This window comes from Heterocephalus glaber, unplaced genomic scaffold (assembly GCF_053883595.1).
Source record: "Heterocephalus glaber isolate CG9 unplaced genomic scaffold, H.glaber_assembly_v1.0 deba00001778, whole genome shotgun sequence".
Classification (NCBI taxonomy): Eukaryota; Metazoa; Chordata; class Mammalia; order Rodentia; family Bathyergidae; genus Heterocephalus; species Heterocephalus glaber.
In genome coordinates, this window is record NW_028258465.1 from 437,326 (window position 1) to 460,035 (window position 22,710).

Below are 22,710 nucleotides of genomic sequence, written 5' to 3' on the forward strand. Positions count from 1 at the left end.
TTGTTTTGTTTTGTTTTCACCAAATCACTGGGAGTTTTGGAAAGATGTTCTCCAGAATGAGTCCTCAGTTAGGTCAGGGCTTCTTGGACCTGAATGTGCAAACCCACCACCAGAGGTCTTGTGCAGAGCGAGGAGCCAGGTGGCCTCGTGAGCACCGAGGACTGCACCGGCTGGTGTGTTACTGAGCGGGGAGGGCTCTGGTGGCTGATGTTTTAAGGAGACCGTTCATGCGTTTCCAGCCCAGCCTGCAGGCCTGTCCCCCTCAGCTGCCACTCATCATCTGACTTTCGGCTTTGTCCTTTCAGGGCTCTGAAGCAGCTAGCAAAGGAGACTTTCTCTTCAGCAGTGACCATCTGATAGAAATGGCCACCAAGCTGTATCGCACGACCCTCAGCCAAACCAAGCAGAAGCTCAATATCGAAATTTCCGATGAGTACGTTCCTGTGTTATTCAGTATGCTGCTTCACTTTGAGCCACATGATTTTAATCTGGCTCTGCAGTCTCATTCAGTCATACAACGACTGAGGAGGTCCCAAGGATGGGTCTAGAGTTTGTGCTGGGTCAAGGCCAGACAGTGGGTGACACTGACAAAGTCTCTGCCTCCGGTACCTGACGTTCTAGTGGGGGAGATGATTTTGGTTAATGACAGATGCTTGTGCAGAGGAAAAATCAAGGGTGAGAGGGTGTCATTTTTGATAGCCAGGTCAGGGAGGCCTCTGGTGTGAATCAAGGGAAGGAATGGGCCAGGTAGAGAGGCTGCACGTGCAAAGGCCCTGAGACAGACGTGAGCTGCATGGCAGAGTGAGACGGCAGGAGAAGACTCTGGAGGGAAAAGTTGAGCCTGGCCACGTAGAGCTTGGTAGCTGAGCAAAAGAATTGGTGATTTATTGAGGATGTGGAGGAAACCTAGGTTTGGAACACGAAATGACAGGATCTGATTTGCGGTTTTCAAAGACGGCCTTGGCTGCAATGTGGACAGTACCCACTCAGAGGCCAGACTGGAAACACAGAAAGTTAGACTCCGTACTGCCTCGGGCATGAGTGGTGTGGCTGAAGCTAGGCCTGGGTGGGAGACAGGGAGAAGAAGTTGGAGTCTGAGTGTCACTCACAGGGAAACGAGGCTGCGCTCGAAGCTGGGTGTCAGGTCCAGGCCTCTGCCCCAGTGGGGGACCACTTGTTGCAGTCCTGGAACTGAGGAAGGAGAGGTCTGTCACGGCAAGGTGGTTTGGGATGGTCGGATTTGAGAGGGCCTTCTTTGTCCTTGTGGAGACAGCTAGAGTCATGGGAAGGCATTCCACCCTGGAAAGGGTTCACTGGCAGTGCTATGCCTGGTGTAAATTGAAATGTTCTTTTTTTTTTTTGTAACTTCACGTTTGTGTTCTAATTATCGAAGCTTTTTATTTGCACGCAGTGTGGGACACCCCTCCATTTACTGAGTCTTTCACTGTGAATTGTTTAGAGTTTGATTGACTAGACTGATTGATACTTGATTATTTTTCAGTAGGTTGCTTAACCACCTCCTTATAGACTTCTTCGCATGTATTGTAAAAACACGCACAACCAGATTGCTCAGGGAGATTTTTATTACCTAATTAAGCATTTTTCCATCCATCCTACTTCCTCTCTCTCTCAGATTCTTTCTAAAATAAACCCTTTCACGCCTGCCTCTGTGTGCACCAGGCCTGCTGGGATGGGGAGGGTTTTCAGTGCCCTACGCCCAGCCCGGTCCTCACTGGGCACCAGCGATGCCGACCGCGTGAGACTCAGGCCTTTGGTGGCCTGGCCTGAGACTAAGTAACTCTTCTTGCTACTTTCTTGTAAAAAATAAGAATATCAGGGAAAAGATAATGGCAGGCTGGGAGCCAGTTACAGTTTTAACCTGAAGGAGCTGTAAGCTCCCCATGGTTGATGTTTTTCATAATTCGGGTGCTGGGCTTGGTAGCTCTGCCAGCTGCCACTCTCATTTGTGTTCCAGAGGGTGACGCAATGCTCGTAGCTACACAGGTGAAGCGGGCCTGGCTTGAGAAGAAATCACCCCTCTACCCGGGCCACACCAAGGGCTGCTTATTTTAGGCATTTCCCGTATTTCTGTTCTAAGAACAGGGCTCCTGCAGACCCTTGCTAACAGTGTACCGTGAAGCAGTATTCCCTGGTGGAAGTGTGAACTCCTCCTCCCTACAGCGCTTCTCGGGGCTCCAGATTCTTGTTGAACACTGTGACTCTTCTCCAGATTCTTGTTGAACACTGTGACTCTTCTCGGGGCTTTGGAGTGATAGCATCTACAGTGTTTCCCAAAGGTCGGCAACCACAGAACCCCTCCAGGGCTGCCCGGGGCCAGGTTTGCAGGTCCACAGCCTGGTGAGAGTCATTCATTTCTGGGCAGCAGGGACCTTGGCCTGTCACACGGGGGCCATGATGCTCTGGATGCCATAGGGTTTCAGTCAACAGAGACTTAGCATAGCACCCATAAGTCCTTTCCCTGCCACCCCAAGAAGCCTGGGGAGGAAGTGTCTGGGACAGCCCCTCTCCTAACCCCTGAGCTCCTAGGTAGGGATCGTAAACTGCCTTAGGAACGTCGTGAACAGCAGCTTTCCATGGCATGGGCAAGGGTGTCTGGGACGCACTGCTGAGCCCTGACCACCTGTGGCAGCTGTGTGTGTTGCAGAAAGCATGCAGCCCAGAGACAAAACCCCATGTTATCCTCTTCAGAAGAAGTAGCAGTTATCCTAGCCAAGCCAGCTTCTAGCATGACTCTGGATAAGCCGGATGTAAGCATGGGGAAAGAGTCGGAGTTCTGTTTGCGCCTTTAACCTGCACTTGGGGAAACGAGAATGGAGTTCCTGGATAGACTGCTGCCCTAATTCCTAGGCCTTAAATTCCTGTGCTATTCACTTTATACACAGGTTGTATTTAAAGCTTAACCTGAAGGGTGTATCACATTCCTAAAAGTAAAGTCCTGAATGTGATGAAAATTAAAGTGAATTTGTTCTGTTAAACATTTTACATATATGTATCTGTGTACACAGATACACATGTATATCATTTAGGTTTGCACAGTTCCTTTTCTGAATATCTCAGATCCAAACCACTAATCTCTGTTCCTTTTAATCAAATTCTAACTGGTATTAATGCTGAAAAATAATATATTCTGTGTTACTGTTTGCTGGAAGGTGATTTTCAGCTTTCTTGTGTATGAAAGGAGATAAATAATAGTACTTATCTCCTGGGATTGCTGTAAAGCTGAGTTACTATGTGGCAGTGGCCAGGAGCAGTGTGCAGTGCGGTACCCAATATGTTTTAGCTTTTGTCATTTCTGGTGTGAAGTTGGTCATGAGCTGTGGACAGAGACAGTTAACGTTCACTAAAGTTAATGAGCAGAGAAGTTCCTGCGCATTAAATACCCTACATGTGGTCTTTGAAAATGAAAATATGAAAATACTTGACTTTTAAGCGTGTGTGATTTCCATTAAACTTGATTTTTTTTTCCTTGAGACACATAGATAAAAGTATATGTGCCAGAAAATCTCAGATGGGCAAGTCTGGAGCTGTAGCCTTTCTTTTGCAGTGCTTTTCATTATTTGCAACCCATTATAAAGGTCAGAAAGTATTAGCCTTTTTAAACAACAGGTAGATCAGGAGTCGATGTGTCACATTTCACTCCAGGAAATATTATTGCCAAACGTGGCTCTGTAGACCCTCAGACTGAAACTGCAGCTGCAGTTGTTTAGATCCTTGCTATGGTGTGAGTGTCTGTGATCAGCTATGCGCTTGTTAAGGTGACCGTGTAGAACACAGCCAGGGACCCAGAGCGCGACGTCGTGACACTGCGATGGAGGGAAAGGTCTCTCGATTCTGGTCCAGCTTTGCCTCCCTCCTGCCTCCCCAAAGATGCTGTCTGAAGATCAGCGACCTTGTTTCCCACAGGACCTGACACCCGAGCCCGAGAAGGACCATTCTGCAGGTGGTCACTGGCCACTGCTCAGAGGGAAAGACAGACAGAGCATGGTGTCCTCACTCTGCCATGTATACAGGGACAAGAGATGCTTGGCGCATATATTCACGGTTTTTAAAAGTGCTTTATATGAGTATTTTTGATGGGTATTAAAATATAAATGACAAACTCATGATTTTTATCATTATTCTGTAGGTCACTGTTATCTTGAAATAATTTAAGCTAGAGGTAAGAATTATCATAGTGTGGGGATTTGAAAAGGATTGTGTTGAGTAGGATACATGTGAGTTTCCAGTGTTTGGAAGAGTTCTCTAGTTGCCTTCCTTTTCTGAAATTATTCCGTTTTCTCACTTGTTGGTAATTCAGCAGATCCCTTCCCCAGTTTCTAGTTTTGCTGTGCAAGGATGCAGAAACACGGGGTCAGGTGTGTTGGTTTTCCCATAGGAAACATGGAAACAATTACTCTTCACTCTTTTGCCTTTTGGGGATGTGAAGTGTTAATGAATTTTGGCTTACTTAGGGCTCAGCGATGACTACTGTACTCAGAGGCAGAGAGCTGCTTCTGTATCAGAAGTGTTAACGGGCAGAGGTAATGGCTGCTCCTTGTCAGGGTCAGTATCCGTTACAGAACAGAAGCTAGTGTGGCTGCAGGCTGAAGCTGTTTGTGTACACTTTCATTTAATTTGATTCTTTCCTCCTAGGTTCCTGGTACAGTTCAGACAAGACAAAGTATGTGTGAAGTTTATTCAGGGCAGCCAGAAAAACGGGAGTGTCCCCACCTGCAAACGAAAAAACAACCGCCTGCTGGAAGTCGCTGTCCCCTAGCTGGCGCCTGCACTCCTCCTCACGGACTGGCTCTCTGTAGCAGTGCAATTGGGTTTTGTTTTGTTTGGGGTTACTTGTGTGTTTGGTTATTGCCAAAGACTAACTGTTAGGGTCTCCTGGCAGAAAAAAAGTATTTGACTAATCAGTTTTTACTATTGGAATAGTTTAACCCCTACATACACGTTCTGTCCCAGGGCAGGATTGTAGAAATTTCTAACTATGTGTTTCGATGTCATATGTGTTTCCTCTTTAGTTGCCATGTTAGATCTGTGTACCCTAAATCAACATATTACTCATAAATCATTAATACATGTAAGTGTAGGAAGCGGTCTTAAAAGGTAGTGCATTCATTTATCGGATATTTATTGAATGCCTGCTCTACACAGGGCGCTATGCAAAGTGGTGTGGAAATGTACTTGGACCCTAGGTGCTGTATTCTGGCCAGTTTGGCTTAGTGACCGCTAAAAAGGTTTGAAAAGCTTGAGACCAAAACATTAACTGCAGAGGAGGGACAGCATTCATAGGACCCTGTAGCCTGACCGTAGCCGTAGATGATTTAAGAAGGGCTGGTCCTAGGAAGGAATAGGACCGTGGACTAAACAAAATCCTTCCAAGTTTTTTTCCTATTGAAAAGAAGAAAACTGACTTTGAACTGGACTTTTGATCTGTTTGGCTCTCTTGCAGTTACTTTCAGCAGTAGAAAACAGAAGTTCTTCTTCTAGAAAAGGTGCCAGAAACAGTCCAGTGAGTCGCTGAGGCTGGCGGCTCTGTCCAGCACCCTGCGGGTCCTGCACGAACTCCTGTCTCTGTGGTTTTCACCCCAATGTGACCAGCTGTTTCCTACAGCTGACACAGTGGAGAAAGGCCCAAGCCTTCCATGGTGGCAGGTATTCTGGATGAGGTGCAATAAAACATCAGAGAGCCTTTTTGAAAGTTTTATTTATAATACACATTTTTGTATGAGAGAGATTGTTAGGACAGGGCGCATATTTTAATTGAGGGTCTTACTTTGTAGAGGTATTTTATCTTCCAATTTAAGGGTTCATTTTGGAAACTACATTTTAAACTTTGGAATCAAATTGTTTCTTCTTCGGGAGGGTAATGTGTATATACATTGGTGTTATGTTAAATAATAAAATTGTTCTAATTTGGTGCCATTTGCTGGATCACAACTGTATGTTTGCATTTCAAGCTGTTTCCCCACGTTGTGTGTCAAATACTGTCTCACAGAGAGCTCTTACAATCCATGTTGTGTTCTCCACGTTAATAGAATTTCACCAATCTTTTATAAACCAGAAACAGTCATTGAAAATATTTTCCAAAGATTTTCTTTTGATTTTTTTACTTTGAAAAAATTGCTCACATAAATTCTCAGATGTCTTTGTGTTTATTGGTGCAGGTAGAGAATTTCATTCTTTTCATTCTTCTCCTCCATATACCTAAAGTGATAGAGTGATAGTTCTGTGAGGGGTGAATAGAAATTTGGGGCTGAGAGGTGTTTTTGTTTTAAATGTATTTTGAAAATAAGTAATGTGTAGTTACATTGTTCAGAGTAACAGTAAATGTGTAAAGGTGCACAGTAAAATTCACTGTGCCTGTCACCCACTGGCTCAGTCCCCATTTTGCCTAGCTGTGTACATAGCCCACAAAAGGAAGTAAGAATACAGATTCTTGCCTTCCCCTGCTTTGGTAGACAAAAGCTAGTCATAAGAGACATTGTTCTTCGCCTTGCCTTTTCTCCTGGCAGAATATCAGGAAGTGCTGCTCATTCTCTTCACAGTGACACAGCAGTCCCTTGTGTGGAGCAGCGTATGGACTGTGATGAGTCTGTCGAGCCCCTGCTCATGGTCATTGGGTTGCTTCCTGGATGGAACCTCAGGGTGGAACAAACTGATGACTCTGAGTCTCTGCTAGCTGAATTTCCCCAGATGCCTTCTTTGCAGATTTTTCATTATGGTGGTTACCAATAGTAACAGCAATAGCATTTACCAACCACATAGTTCTCAAAGTATTTTCCAGTAGAGAAACCACTAAACTTAAATTCCACTGTGAGTGTTATAGAAGGACTTTTAAAAAATTTCTACAGGGAAATTTTAAATGAGTGCGTGTTTTGCCTGTACCTTCTTCATGTAGTTTGTCACTGACATGTCTGACAATTTTGGGCTGTGGAACTCATTCTACACCTTACATGGTGGGAAAAGTTTGCCGAACTTGAGCCAGAAAGCATGCAGTGTGCCCACGTGAAAAGTCTCTGGAGTTCTCCGGACGTGGACCATGCAGAGAAGCCCCTCTTCTTCCACGGAGCAAGCCAGTGATTAAGGAAAGTGGATTCCTGAGAGCAACTTAAGAGATTTTCCACATAGAAACAGGGTAGGAAACCCTCTTCCTTAGTCCCAGCATGAGGGCTGACGGGACCTCAGAGGAAGTTAAATGCTCATCTCGTTGGAAGCCCTCCCATTCCCCTTGAGAGACAGCAGGAGTAACTTGACCTCACTGTAGTGGAGAAGCCACCTCGGTCTAGGTGACTCCCAGAGAGCAGCTGCTGAGTGTCAGCTTGGATCAAAATCCCAAGGAAAGCTTGTTTTAAGAGGAAAATTAACAAAACATCCGGCGTGCCACTTCCCGCCCCATATCCTGTACCAACTGAGTCAGAATCCCCAGAGTAGTGTTTGAAGATGGGCATTTTAAAGATCACCAGGCACAGGGGTGTAGCTCAGTGGTAGAGCACTTGACTAGCTTGGGTAAGGTCCTGGTTTGAATGCCAGCACTGAAAAAAAAATACCCAGATAATTCACTCACATTAAAATTTGAGAACCAGTGAAGAAGATAACAGAGCTGCTTTGTAGCTCCACATACCATTCTCCATCCGGTAAGTCCTCTGCAGGTTCTGATCCTGCCCAAGTGTGAGAACCCTGGTGGAGAGCTGCCTCCCAGCTGCCATTGGTGCCAGTGCTGCCTGCCATCCTCAGTGCTCAGCGGGCAGTACTGAACTGTCAGGGTGGGCACACAGCTAATACTGCTTTATCTTTGCATTTCCGCCACCATCCTGTCATGGTGAATTAAGGTACTGATGGTGTAGTCCTGACTTGTTCTGGTGTCGCTTAAAAGGTTGCCAGCCCTGGGTTGACTTCTAGGAGTGACCAGGAATTGCCCAGCCTTGGACCCTGTCATGACTGCCAGATGTGCTGGAAAAAGGAACGAGAATTGGGTACCAAGAATCAGGTGATGGTAGTTGCCAAGGTGGGCACCAGTGGTTGGTGCAGTTACTTCTTCCTCCTCCTGTACTGGGGATTGAACTCAGAGCCTTGACACAGAGCTACATTCCCAGGCTTTTCTTTTAATACAGGGTCTCCCTGAGTTGCCCAGGCTGGCCTCAAACTCATGATCCTACTGCCCCAGCCTTCCAGAGTCCAGGCATACACCCCCACACCCAGCTTTGCAGTTACTCTTGACTTGGATTTCCATTAACCACAGCGCAAGACAGGAGCGTGGGGATGGTCACTCCCTTGTAGGCTGGTTACAGGTTTGTGTTTCATGCTCTTGGAATAGTGACTTGGACCCAGAACTCAGATATAAAGCCTTCCACTCAAGTCTGAATACCTCTGCTCATCCGAGGGGAGCCGGGTGTCCATAACGGCAAAAACTTGGCCAACAGTGTGGAGAATCAAAGGCACAGCCTCAGTACTGCAGGTTTGGCTGAAATCTAAGAAAAGGAACCGTTTCATTATCACATCATTTCAATTAACGTGCTGAAAACTCTCAATTCATGTAATTGAGTATAATTATGATAATTGGTCTGATTTAAAATTCTTTTAGGCCAAATATAAAAGACAAACTTTTTTTGCCAGTAATTTTTCATACAATAGGTAGGATGCTTCAGATTCTGGTGAGATCCTCAAATGAGAAGTACTCTAAAATGGAGTGTGGCTGGGGAAGAACTAGGTAACTGCTTTAATATGTCTATTCTTACATTCAATTTTGACCAGAATGCATCCTACTAAGAAGCTTTGTTTTTAAGCTGAGTATTGTTTTTCTATGAATACCTCCACACTCAAATTCACTGAAACAATTACCGGTAGATGCAGGAGGCCAGAAGGGAAGAGGATGAGGTTTGCAGCTTTGCTGTTTTTCCTGGTGAGAAAAACAGCTGTAGGTTTTCATCAGCATCTGAAGATTTTGCCGGGTTATTATTACCATCAGAGATGCTTTTTCTTTGCATCTCTTAATGATTCTATCCTGCTCTTCATTCTTACCTTTTCCTTGGCTAAACAGGTGGGACCCTGGTCTGGAGAAGCTGGTACTTGCTGTCTGGCCTCTACTTCAGCAGTCAAGACAGGAGAAAATTAATTGTTTTGTCATCCATTTTACTGTTGGTGACCATTTGACTGTTGTACGTAGGGCTGCTGCTGACATTCTTAAGCACGCCTTTTGGTGCATATGTGCATATATTTCTGCTGAGTATATACCCAGGAGGAGAGCTGCTGAATCATAAGGTAGACTTATGCTCAGCATTAGTAGATGCCATCAAACTGACTTCCAAAAGAGCTGTACCAGTTTGTCCTCCAGCCAGCTCTACATCTTTGCCATTATTGTCAGTCTTTTTGAGTCCTCCTGTTGGATCTTAGCTTTAATTTGCATTTTCCTGATGACTAATCAGCTTGGTCTCCTTTCAGTATTGGCCGCTTGGATATCATCTTTTGTAAAAATGTTTGTTCAAGTATTTTGCTAGTTTTTCTGTTGTCTTTTCTTTAGGATTTGCAGTTCTGTGTTTGTTTTGCATGTAAGATCTTTATGTTCACAGTGTGTATTTGTGGCTGCCTTTTCATTTGCTTAACTGTCTTCAGATGAGTTCATTTTAGTGTAATCCAGTTTTTTAGTTATTTCCTTCATTGTTAGTGCTTCTCATTGCCTATTTAGTATTTGCTGGCCCACCATTATGAAGGTATTTACCTATTTTTTTCTAGAACATTATTGTTTTACTTTCCACATTTAGATTTTCCATCAAACAGGAGTTAATTATTTTTAATGTTGTAGAGGTCAGGATTTGTTTATTTTTCCCCATATGAATACCTTGTAGGCCCAGCACCCTTTATTGAATTTCAGGCCAACTTTACCCTACTGTACTTTTTGTAGAATCTCTCTTCTGTTATCTTGAACTTTGTGTCATCATTAAACTGTTCATTATTGTAGATCTGTAATGTGTTGACATAGTTGTCCAAAAGTGAAGTTCATCTCTTAGCGAACCATTCTAAGGTCTTGCAATAGGGAAGCAAACAGCATTAAAACTAATAAATATACTGATTAAAATAAGTGAAAGTAAATATAAATATTTTTAGTTAGGAAGAATAATGATAGTTCATGAGAGTTCAGAAAATATGAACATGAAATAACCTTATCCTTTAGCCACAGGGATTTGAGCGGCAGGTTCCTCGGGGGATTATATGGGGAAAATATTTGGTATTTCCATGAAGCAAATGAACAACTTAAAATTTTGTGTGATATTTTGGTTTTCCACTGAATCAGTGATTTCTATCCATATTACTAATCTTCATTTTAAATGTTCCATAGAGTCTTCCTAAAATTACTGTCTTACATAAGTGCATGTGGATATTTTGCTTTTAGATTCAAATGTTACCCTCTCTCAGAATTGTTTCCTTTAGTAGTGGATAATGAGAGCTCTCTGAGTTTTCTGTCTTTTAGTGTTCCTAGAGATTTTCTTGCATAATAATAATGGCTTACAGGTGAGGCCAGATGGGGCCAGAAGTGGAATCCGTGTCTTTATTCAGCTTCTCTACTAATCTCACGCATTTTTTAGTTAAAAACAATTATGTTTTCTAAATTATGTCCCTGTAGTTACCCAATCTGTTCTCTTGCATAGAGTTTTGAGCTAGCTAAATTCAGAATTGCCTTTTTAAAAATAATTTTTGCACTCCCAGCTTTCCTGAGTTGGAAATTTAATTGACAAAGAGCAGTAACTAGAAGGCCGATAAACTGGGTTTTTTGGGTACTGTTGTTGCAAATGTTTGTTTTGTGCATGGGGGCAAATTATAGACAAAGGAAAACATATTTAAATTATTTTATATGTACTGATAAGAATTAATTGCCTGGGGCTGGGGATGTAGCTCGGTGGTGCTGTGCCTGTCTGACAAGTGCCAGGTCCTGAGTTCAATCCCTGGTACCAGGAAAAAAAATTAATTGACTGAAAATTTAAGTATAAGTCAAATTTTTAAAAAGTTTATATCAGTCTAAGATATATATTGGACATGAATAAAGTTGTGAAGCATTGCATAGCAGAATATGGGGATTATCTTCTATTTTTCTTAAAACTAGTAGTAATCCTTAGCTGCAATATACTACAAGTTTATCTTTTTTAATTCAGCAAATATAATTAGTATGATAATAATGCCATTCTACTGTCTCTTAAGTCCTAATTTCTAGATAAAGTGGTATCTTATTGAAGTAGCGGAATCATCAAGATTAATTCTCTTTGACCAAATCCCTAAGATGACCTGAGAATGAACTTCTCAAAGTTTGAAAACAGCAGCTTTCAGAATAGAAGCTCTTAGCAGATAGGACTGAATCTAGCAAATGAGGCTCAGTGCTGTTTTGTTTTGTCAAGTTATTACCTAATACTTTCTGATGGAAGAAAAATCAAATAAGTTTCTACGCCAGTGGCCAACCCTGCATTATTGAAAATCAAGTTCAAAGTGAGATTTACAAGTTTAGTGCTGCCACACATACTTTGCACAGACGCTGAGGAAACTCACTCCTTCCTTGAGTGTTTCATTTTATCTGGGAGACTGTAAACAAAAGTAAAGAGAAAAGTGTTTGTAGGAATCTATGCATTAGTTTCTATCAGGAAGCAGCTTCCCTTTAACTGTAACTCTCAATGAGTATCGGTGGAACAGGAGTTGCATGGCCTGGTGCTATAATGGACACAGCAATGCCAGGATCCAGGAAATGGCAATGATTGGAAGCTCGCCTTCCCAGCCCTCTCCGAGGCTGCTTGGTAACACCTGTCTTTACTTCCTAGCACAAGTTGGACTTGGATCTAAAAAAGAAATGAGATCTGGTAACATTAAGTGAAAAGCACTTGGGAACTGATGCTGAAACATTACTGATTTCTTTCCACAAGGGAAGGCTCTGCAGGCGAAGATGCCATCTGTGGTGTCTTGAACTGTCCCCAGCCACACCAGGCATGCAGGCACAGTTTGTTTGAAAGGATATATTTCAGAAGTGTGGTTTGGGGTGTGTAGTGCAGACACTCCATTCTTGCCCTGACTAAAGACATCATCTTGATGAGCACCGCAGCTAACAGGAAAATTGATGGAGGTCTGCCCTGCCCATCCTTGCTGCTGGCCAGTCCGCATCTGTCATGTGGCTGCCACTTGCCCTCCCAGTGCAAACCCATTGTTGAATACACCATCTTTGCGGCAGCCCCTTCAGGACTTTGTTATGTTTTCTGCTGAGCCCTGGTACGTTGTATCGATAGGAACTGCTTTATATTTAGAGATTTAAATTCTCCCAATTTTGCTACCAACTCCTATCTTGAGATTGAGTCATGTAACTACAGAACCATTTGTTCATTTCGTGGAGCAGATACTTGAAATGTTTTGAGAAATCACATGGCTGAATGAGCCATTTTGCTGTCTTTGACTTCATCTCAGCCAGTCTTGCTACAAATATCATTAGCTAGATATGCCTGTTGATGGCTTGGCAGAAACCACCCTGTCATTAGATGAAAATGTGTTGTGTCTTACAGTGAATGTTAATGGAAAATTCTGTAGTACAAAAAAGGTGCAAGAAAAATGGGGCCTCAATGTGGAAACCAGAAGAGGCCATGTCTGGCACATAGTAAGTGATCAGTAAATAGAGCAGGGGAAGTCGGCTTTTCCTGAGCATTGCGGTTTCCTTAAACAGGAAGGCTCTATTGTCTGTGTTCACCCCTTACCCAATTACATGATCAAACCTGCTTTTCCCAGCAAACTTACAGTAATTCAGTTCCCACTCCCATCGATTCTCCCCACCCTTGTAGCTTTTTGTAGTAGGTGTTTATGGGGCTGACTTTCCATCCTGTGGCCCATCCCTCTGGCAAGAAGTGGGCACAGGCACATCAGTTGTCCTCAGTTCTCTGAGCCCAGGTAAATGTTTCAGGTAGGAATTTTCTTTCATGTAGTCTGTGCTGTGGAAGATAACGTTGACATGAACGATTAAATAAGGTTTTTCCTGGTCTCCATTCATTCTGATATTATAGGAGCTATCTCCAAGCAATTAAAATGGTACAAAATCCAAAACAAAATTGTATCTTTATATTGTAAGTATAAATTATCCAATGGTGTGAACACATTGCAGAAGCATATTTCTGTCTCCCACCGCCATGAAATTATTACAGTGGTACCTTGGTTCACACACTTTGTTCTTGCTGCAATTCTGGTCACAAACCAAATTGGATAAGAACCGAATCAAATTTCCCCATAAGGTCAACTTGGAACCTAACTATTGAATTTGATTCAGTTCTCATTCAGTTCGGTTTGCAACCAGAATGGTGGGAAGAATTAAGTGCCACTGTAGTTGAGTCCCACATGACTCATTTCTTGCAGAAAAGCAGAATTGTCTGAGGAGTGGTGAGTGCTGCCTGTGTTAAAAAGATAATCTGAATTTGTCAGAGTTTATGTGAACAAGGAATGATACATGAATTGAGAAGCACTCACAACGACAAGAGGTTTCGAGCCCCGATGCCCCCAACAGTGTGAACAGAAAGGTTTTGCAGGAAGCATAATAGACACAACCTACCATTAGACATTTGCCTAATTAGACATAGGGTAATTGGCCATTTGCCTTATCTGGGCATGGTGTGATCAGTTGGTTGTCTGTGATTGGCTGGAACTTTGATTTTGTTACACTCTTGAGTTTCCCTTCTTTTGGTTCTAAGTTAGGGCGCAGTTTGTTAGTCAAAGGACTCATATAGCTTAGGCTAATGGCCTCTTGCTAACTTAATACACAAAAGTGGTTTGCCAGGCCTTATTTCAGATGGTCCTCTTTTGGATTAAGTGCTCTTTCCGAGAAATCAAGGTCGAACTCTTCCAGTTTCTCCCAAAGGGAAGAGAAGAGGACAGATAGTTCTAGCTACCTGTAAAGACATAAGCAATAAGATATTTTTTTAGCTCTTAGGGAAAATTGTTATTTTAAATTAGGTACCCTAATTTAAAAGCAATAACATTTAAGTCTGTAGGAGAACTAGGTGCTTCCTGATGTTGTTTCCTTTCGTTTTTAGAACAATTGTGGCAGCTTGTCACCTGCACCCCTGAATAGGTTCCGAGAGGCAGATTGAGCACCGGGAGGCTGTGTTAGGCCGATGCCAGCCTTCTCCAGGGAGCAGAGGGAGGAGGGGTTGGTAGGGACGGTGCTGCTTAGACCAAGGGGAACATTTTAGAGTGAACTGGAAGTTCCTTCTGGAGTTGGCTTAATCCTGATCAGAATATTAGATCTTAATCCTGCCCTATAAAACACACATACACCCACACCAGAGTTTCTGTGGCCTCCTGTTGGTTCTTCAAGGACAGACTTCAACTGTTCATTTTGCCCAGTTGTTATTCTCACTTAGCTCATCCTCTCTAATCCCTTTGCCTCCTCCCTCTCCCACTCCATCATTTCAGAACAAACGCAAAGCAGGATCCCAAGTTATTGACATTGGTGTTGAGCTTGAAAACAATGACATATGTGAAGAGTGGGTCATGCACACTTCTCTTATGAAAAATTGCTAACTCAAAAGGAAGTAAAGATTAAAATGGCACATAGTAAAATATGTTACAGCTGGAACTTTCATTGAAGAACTGTATGGAAACTGCAACTATAATTGTCACTTTTCTTCTGAAGTGACTTTGGTGACACCTAGTCCTTATCGTGACCATGGCATCATGTCCCTCAGAAGTCTAGGTTTGACGACTTCCATTTCTTTGTGTGTGATGACTCCCTGCCTGTTGAGCAAGGTGTGCCCCTTACATAGGCCAATCACATTTGTGTCTTCCTGCGCTGTGAAAATTTATTGAATAACAAATTCACAAGCTTCATCAATTTTATCAGCTTTCATTTACCGAGTACTCTTGGTTTTGCTTAGTAGTCTTGACCATGGCAATCACAATTTTTAAATTCTATTTCAATCTTAATTACTGATATAATTATATATATATATATCACTCAAGTCACCAGTGACATATCACACGATGAGTTACAGCAGTGACAGAAAGCTGAGAAAGGATTAACAGCAGCCATGGGCTCTAAAGAGGCCTTACTGAGCCAAGATGGCAGACAGCAATGCCAAAGAATGCCTGCAGGCGGCTAGAGCAGGGGTCAGCAACCCAAGGGCTGTCAAAGGTTAAGGCAGGCAGTTTCTATGTGAGCCGGCATTGTGGACAAGAAACCATGCTCAGCTGGAGCTACGCACTGTCTCCAGGTGCCCTTCCTCTTATGAATCTTAGGTGAGGGGTTAGGGCTCCTGTAATTAGTAAGCTCATGTGTTTGGCGTTTGTGATAGGCTCTAGTATGCCCTTGTATCCATGTGCTCCTGATTAAACTTGATGAGTTAATGTTCATTAAGTTATCAGTTTGTGATTTCTGGTTGTGCTCGGCAGATGGTGGAAGTTTTCTTGTGAACGAGGAAGTAGTGTCCCTCTGCGTCGGCACTCAGAATGAAGTAACTAGGGGCCCATGCTTGCTTTATAAGGTGGCGTGACTCAGAGCAGGACACACCCTGCTGTCCTCCAAATCCCACAAGGCTCATAATGTGACAGCTTTCCTTCTCTATCTTTGGAGGAGCTGAAAGATTTGAAGCCACTTCCAGTTAGAGAAAAATGAAAAGCAAAATAAGCTATTGGGAGAATAAAAAAGTAAAACAAGAAATAACTTCTATGAAAATGCTAAACTTTTCAGGACATGTCTTTAAAAAGGCTTGTTTGTATTTTCCCACGGGGGATAGATCTCGTTGATGAGTATACTCTTTTTCTTTTTTAAGAAGGTCATGGCTTTTCCTGCTGCCTTCCCTTTTTTTTTCTAGACCCTCTAATAAAATAATTCTGTTGCAGAGAAATTAGAATAGTAACAAAAATATCAACCATCTTGAAAATATTTTCCAGCAGCTGGAGTTGGTGTAGGGCAGTGGTGTCAGCATCTTAAGCATATCCTTCAGCACCTGGTGGGAATGGCAGCAAACGGCAATAGGAAGCTGTTGCCTGACTTCAGCTCTTGAGCCTACACAGCTGGTGCTTTGGACTGGAAAGAGAAATAATTGCAACTGCAGAGTTTTATTTATGTTTCATTTAAGATTGGTAAGGGGATCGATCACTTACTACTGTTCCCCTGGAAAGTTAGGGAGTTTAGATGCTACAGAAGCTAACCTCAGACTTCTCTACCTGCCCCTTGTCTGTGTGTAAATACCAAATGTGGGTTTTTCTTCTCTGAGCAGTGCTAGTTGTAAGAGTTGGGGTAGGTGGGTATTTTTATGTTTTATTGGTGGATGCTTGCAGTACATGATGTTTACATTCATCTTAGAGAGTAGATACGTGTACTTAACATATCTAACTCATACCTCTTCCTCTCTCCTCCCTTCTCCCTCTCTAAATCCCCTTTCCCCATTGTCATTAGTATTTTTATTTTAGTTTACATTTGTGGTATATAATCTTAAATCTTTTCACACCCCCTTCTCCTTCACCCCTGCCTAAGATCTAGATCTCTTCCTCCCCTTCCCATTTGGAAAAGATCCGTCTCCCTGCTCCTTTCATCAATCCTTTACTTTGTTTTCTGCCGTATTTGTACTTTGGATTTCTCAGGTGAGAAAAACCATATGTTATTTAAGCTTGTGTATCTCATTTATTTCACTTTACATTATTTTCAAGGTGCATCCATTTTCCTACAAATGACTCGTTTATCCTTCTTTATGGCTGAGTAGTACTCTACTGTGTATAAATACTACATTTTCTTTGTCCAGTCATCTGTTGATGGATATGTAGGTTGCTTCCAGTATTTAGCTGTGCTGTTATAAACATTGGTATGCATGTCTCACTGTAATATGATATCTTTGACTCTTTTGGAAAGATACTTAGAAATCTTATTCCAGGAAGAATAGCCAGCATCAAAAAAATCAAATAAATGCTGGTGTAGCTGTGATGAAAATGGAACACTTCTGCATTGTTGCTGGGAATGTAAGCTAGTATAGCCAGTATGGAAATAAGTATAGAGATTTCTCAAAAAAATAAAAATAAAAATTCTATTCAAACCAGCTATTCTCCTCCTAGATGAATATTTTTAAATAACCAAATGAGATGATTTAGCTTGAAATGGTATGATTCAGTATCTTTTGTGGCTAAGCTGTTTTCCAAATAAAAAGCATCCAGAACACTTAGCACTGAAGACAGCATGATGGATGTGTGCATACGCAAGTGGATGCACTAAAAAGAAGAGGAGTCCTGACTGTGTGCTGCTGTGCTTGAACTCGAGCCCCATCTTGCAGACAGGCAGCTCTGTACAATGCATCTAACCTGGAAGTACTGGAGATGCTTTCATAAGTATTTTGCATCTTTTTGCCTTCCTTAAAAACAATTCTTCAAATGTCACATCACTTAGCTTATGATCTTTAAAAAGCAAAAGAAGGAAACAGAATTCCATGATGCCAGATTGGACTGTATCCACCACCCTCAGCCAGGCCAAGGCCCAGATGCCAGGACCTGAGAGGTCACTGTTAATTCCTTCCCTACGGCTGGAAAAATGTAGCTTCCTTTCATGCCATAAGGAAAATGCACTGTTGCTCTCCAGGGGAGTCTGAGTGGCTGTAGGCCAGGCTGACAGATTGATGGTGAAATCGGGTGAGAGGGAAGAAGCAACAGGGATACCCTGAAAGAAAGGGATCAAAGGTGCCATGCCATGCTGACAGTTCAGTGGGCAAGGTGAGTTTAGGCTGCAGGGGATGACTGAGAGGGACATTCCACAGTGGCAAAGAGGCTGTGCGGGTCGGGTCTTGAACACGCTCGCTCTCCCATTAACAGTGTTCAATTACAGCCCACATTTAACCTTCTAGAACCCAATTTTGTAAACCTTTTATTAAAGGAGCAGTTATTTGCTTAAATCACAAGGGTAACTTCTCAGAAAGACTCAGCATGGGAACTCTCTCAGTCGTGACCATCCTATGTATTTGAATGACGTGACGTTCTGCTTCACCTCCGCCACCGCCCCACTGCTGTGGCCATCGTTTCACTTCACTCCAGCTAGCTCAGGAGCTGCCTGTGACCTGTCTTGCTGTCCACCCTCCGCCTCTCTGGAAGGTCCTGCTCCTCTGGGTGCACACGCCCCTGCAGCCTCCTTCTGTCTTGCCCCTTAGCTTCGTAGTGTTCTCAGGAGAATTAGATTTCTTCCTCCTGGCATTTTTGAGCCCCAAACCGATGCTAATCATAGCAAAGGAGCTCTTTTCTTTAAAGCACTTGGCTAACTTTAAATATTTAAGTTCCCTGGGAGATTCCTGTAAGACTTACCCCTACGTGAGGGTACATCCATGAAAATGAGTGTTTGGTTTTTCTCAACTTTTTTTATTCCCAGCTTCTCTACAGCAGCAGGCATATGAAAGACATTCAGAAGATATTAGCTGAATTAATAAATGATCACAACAAATATTTATTGTTGGTAACTGTTGGAGATGCTGGGGACATAATGGCAAATAAAACAGACACATCCTTGAGCTCTGGGAGCTAACACTGCGTCTGATGAATAATAGATCCAGTTATCCCCATTCCAATAAAAGAGAAACACATTTTAACTGAACATAGAGGAAACCACTCAGTTTAACCTCTAAAATTATTGGAAATACACAAAAGATTCTATCTCCTCATCCTTTTCTAATTAAAACTCCTCGAGTTCCTGTGTCCAAGTGAAAGTATTTCCTGTATCCTTTCTGATTCTTCTCTCAGTGACTAATGTGATAGTATTCTTTCTTGTCACCTATCAGTCACTGCAAACATGAGGTGTGTCAGCCACAGTGCTATGAATAGGCTTTGGAAAGGAGCGTAGCAACCAAACTATCTTTTAGGGCAATTTTAATGGGAAAGATATTCCTAGCCTCTAACAATGAACTAAATTAACTACCTCTTGCAGTGCAGTCCAGCTGTGGTTACAGAGGATTTCAACAAGGGCGAAACTCAAGGAAATGTTGAGAGAAGCATTGCAGGGTGTTAATGACTGGTGTCTTTGAAAAACTTTTTTCATTTACTCATTTGCCAGAATCATCATGACAGAGACGAGAACTTTCTGGGGCCCCAGAACAAGCCAAGCCTGTCTCCTCAGATGAGTGGGTCACCCTCTCGGGATCCCCTCTTTCACAGGGGAAAACGAAATACTCTTCCTGCTGAGGCAGATGCTTTCTTATGAGTCTTGATGCCGTTGCTGAGAACCTCAAGTGTTTATATAGCTTGTCCTTGCAACCACACTGAGGGTGAAGGTGGGGGTTCTTGAGAGTGAATTTGGGGAGCCAGAGCACTTACTCCCTGCCAGAGGTGCTATCCTGAAACCTCATGGATGAACTGGGTTCTTCTCCTTGTTCCCCTCATTTAAAGAAGATGGGAGGGAGCCCCGAGGCTGGGGGATGTGGCGGGAGGGGAAGGGAAGAGCAAAGTGCATGGAGGTATTTACTAGGTCTCACAAGCATATACTAATAAAATATTCTTTAGAAAGAAAAACTGGTACTGAGACTTGGAAAAGATCATCTAGGACTGGTTTTCACTTCATTAAAGATTTCTTCCCTTTAGGAAAGAATTTAGCATGGAGCTATTTTAGGCAGCCAACAACATCCATGAGTCTAATGTTCGATTTCCAACTCTGCAGACAGACGGGCGCTGTTGCAGGGAAGGTGTGCCTCCAGGTCCCTGTGACCAGTCTGGCGGGAGGACCAGAGAGCCCCTTCTTGCCTCTGGACAGGAGCCTTCCCTCCTTAAGTGCCGCTGTGGGCCACACACAGGCCTGTGCCTCTTCGGAGTCTGAGCATCTTGCCTGACATGCCCTGCCCAGGGCAGCTGAGGTGACGGCTTCAGCTTCGAGGGGCTGCCTGGTGTTTCTGTAGACCAGAGGTCCATGGAGTGAGCAGTGGCTCCACCAGAAAGGCTCACAGGGTTGCAGAGGGGACTCTAGGCCTCGGCACTGCGTTGGCAGAGGACAAAGGGGCTGAGGAGCGTTGGAGTCAAGTCACCCTGCCCCACAGGGAGGGCTCCAGCCACCAGATGTTTGGAGTCACGTGTGGAGAAGTGTTCGTGGTGGGATTCTGTTTGAAACTGATTGTTGATATTCTCAGGAGACAGCTTGTGACAAATTGTATAATAAAAATGTTAAAAATAGCATATTTATTCCCTGGAAAAGCTGAGTTCCCACAATTCAGTGAGCTGGGAAAATTGCTAAATTTTTTGGGCATAAAGTGCTGATTCCCTGTGGTTATAACTCTTTCAGTACACATATGCTTTTTCATTTTAAATTCTGTTTTCCTGAACTCTTAACAGTGCCCATAAAAAACAAGTGAGTCAACTCATATTTCTGAATACAAATATAAAATGAAAATGTACATATAAGATTAATAAATTAATTGCAAAAATGAATGAAGTTTTCAGAAAATTTTTGCCAAGCCTAGTTGGATAGGCATATGAGTCACAAATGGAATTCACATCTATAATTTTAAGTTTTCTAGTAGAAAAGTAAAAACAATGAAGTAAAATTAATTATAACATATTTAATAATTTTATTTGATGTCACATATCCAAAAATCTTATTCAGCATGAAATCGATGTAAATGATTGAGATAGTTTACAGTCTCTTTTTTGGTATTAAGTGCTCAAAATTCTCTGTGTATTAGCCAGGCAGGGTGGTCTACAGTCTCAGGTACTGTGGAGGCTGAGGCAGGAAGATTAAGCCAGAGGTTTGAGAACAGTTTGAGCAGCATATCAAGACCCAGTCTCAAATTTTTAAAAAAATTCATTGTGTGTTTTATACTCTCACACTTCATCTCAGTTCAAACTAGCCCAACTGCCACATGTGGCTAGCGGTTATATTAAACATCACAAGTCTCAATCATAGCAAGAATTTAAATAAAAATGAGAAAAAATCTTTTGTTTAAAAATATTTAAATGTTTATCATTGTTTTTTAGGGCTTTTGATGTACAATGCAGGGGCAGGATTTTGAGAGGTAGGGAGCTTGGTTGAGAATGTGAAGAAAAATAAGTCAAGACAGCAGAAAAATACTTGTGTGGCTGTGGCTGAGAATGAGTTTGAGAAGTATTTGGAAAATCAAAGTAGTTCCATAGATTTCAGGTAACACTATGCATCGGGAGTGCTTTGGGCTGTGTGATGCTTTGGATCTTAAATGACCCCGGAGGCTTATGTGTTAGAAGGTGGCCTCCAGCTGATGGTGCTACTGGGAAGTGGAGGAAACCCTAGGATGTGGGGCCCAACTGGAGGAACGAGGTCTTGAAGAACTAGGTCTTGAACTAGGTCTCTTCCACTCCTCTTTCTCTCTTTGTTTCCCGTCAGGTGAGCAGTTTCCACCATATGTCACTTGACATGAGGTCCTGCCTTGTCACAGACAAAAGTAACAGCACCAAGGGACCATGGACTGAAACCTCTGAAGCCATAAGCCAAAATATACTTCTCTTTTAAGTTGTTCATATCAGATATTTTGTCACAAAATGAAAAGCTAACATAGAATACAAGTAACACAAACAGGAATTACAGTGACTTCTATGTGTCACCTGGGCTGGGCCATGATTCCCATGTATTTACTCAGATATTATTTCGGATGTTCTCATAAAAAAAGAGACCATTTTTTAGTGAGATTAACATTTAAATCAGTAGATTTTGAGTAGAATCTATTGCCTTCTGCAACATGGGTAGGAATCATGAAATTAGCTGAAGGCCTTAATAGAACAGTAACTGATCTCCCCGGGGCAAGAGAGAGGAGTTCTGCCCATCAGTGGCCTTTGGACTGCAGTGCCTCCCCCCACCCCCTCGGCTCTTTCCTGGATCTTCACTTGACTACCCACCCTACAGATTTTGGACTTGCCAGCTATTATGGTTTAGAACTAAAATGGCCCCCAAAGCCTCCTGTGTTTGGAAGGTAACTGGATTATGGGGGCTTATAGCTGACTTGCTTCTAGGAGGTGGGGTCTGGTGATAAGAGGTGCTCATTGTGGGTGTGCCCTGAAAGGATTTATCTCCCTTCATAGTTCTTCCCTGCTTTCTCTGGTTCCTGCCATGAGGTGTCTGCCATGAGGTGAGACTTTCTCATCCACCATGCCTTCCTACCTTGGAGCCAGGCAACCTGGACTGAAACCATGAGCCAAAATAAACCTCTCGTTCTTTTAGTGTCAAGCATTTTGTCCCAGCAATGAGGAAGTGACTGGACACCAGCCTCCATAAACACAAGTCCTTAAATTAAATCTCTATGCACACATCTTACTAATTTTGTTTCTCTGGAACTCTAATACAACAACTTAAGTCAGGAAGGGTTTACTTTGTCCCAGAAGGTACCTGGAGGGGCTGGGTGCTGATTTAGGTTTGTCAGACTACAGGTGCCACGTGGGGCCTGTGGGACCATGGTGATCTCCCGTACTCACCGCCATGTGATTGCATTTGTCCCTGGGTCTGGAATCCAGAGCATGTGGTGGCTGGCACCCAAAGGTCACAGGGCATCACAGATCTCACCTCTTGTTGCTGGGCTGTAGCACCCACCTTCCCAAGCACTCGTCTCTCCTCTGTGTGCTCATTGCCTCGTGTGTGGACACCTCTTCCACCTCCCCCAGGCTCCATGCTTCAGGCTCCCTCAGAGGAGAGCTTTCTCACTGCAAATGGGATCAACTCACTCGTGGGGTTTATGGGTTTGTTTCTAATGAAAGGAAGTCATTGCTGTCATCTAT

At 43.0% G+C, this 22,710-nt stretch overlaps 1 protein-coding gene across 8 annotated transcripts in view; it reads left to right on the plus strand.

The window, feature by feature from the left end:
* The window catches only part of Myo1b (myosin IB), a 157,933-nt gene extending 151,999 nt beyond the window's left edge, over nt 1–5,934 (plus strand). For 7 of the 8 annotated variants that reach the window (XM_087202659.1, XM_087202658.1, XM_087202656.1 and 4 more), the window contains 2 exons: nt 306–433; nt 4,654–5,934. In XM_087202659.1, the coding sequence (XP_087058785.1) occupies nt 306–433; nt 4,654–4,777 (252 nt within the window). In that variant the 3' untranslated portion in view covers nt 4,778–5,934. The remainder of the gene's footprint in view (nt 1–305; nt 434–4,653) is intronic. The other variant, XM_087202653.1, reaches the window with a different exon arrangement.
* The last annotated feature ends 16,776 nt before the right edge of the window (nt 5,935–22,710 follow it).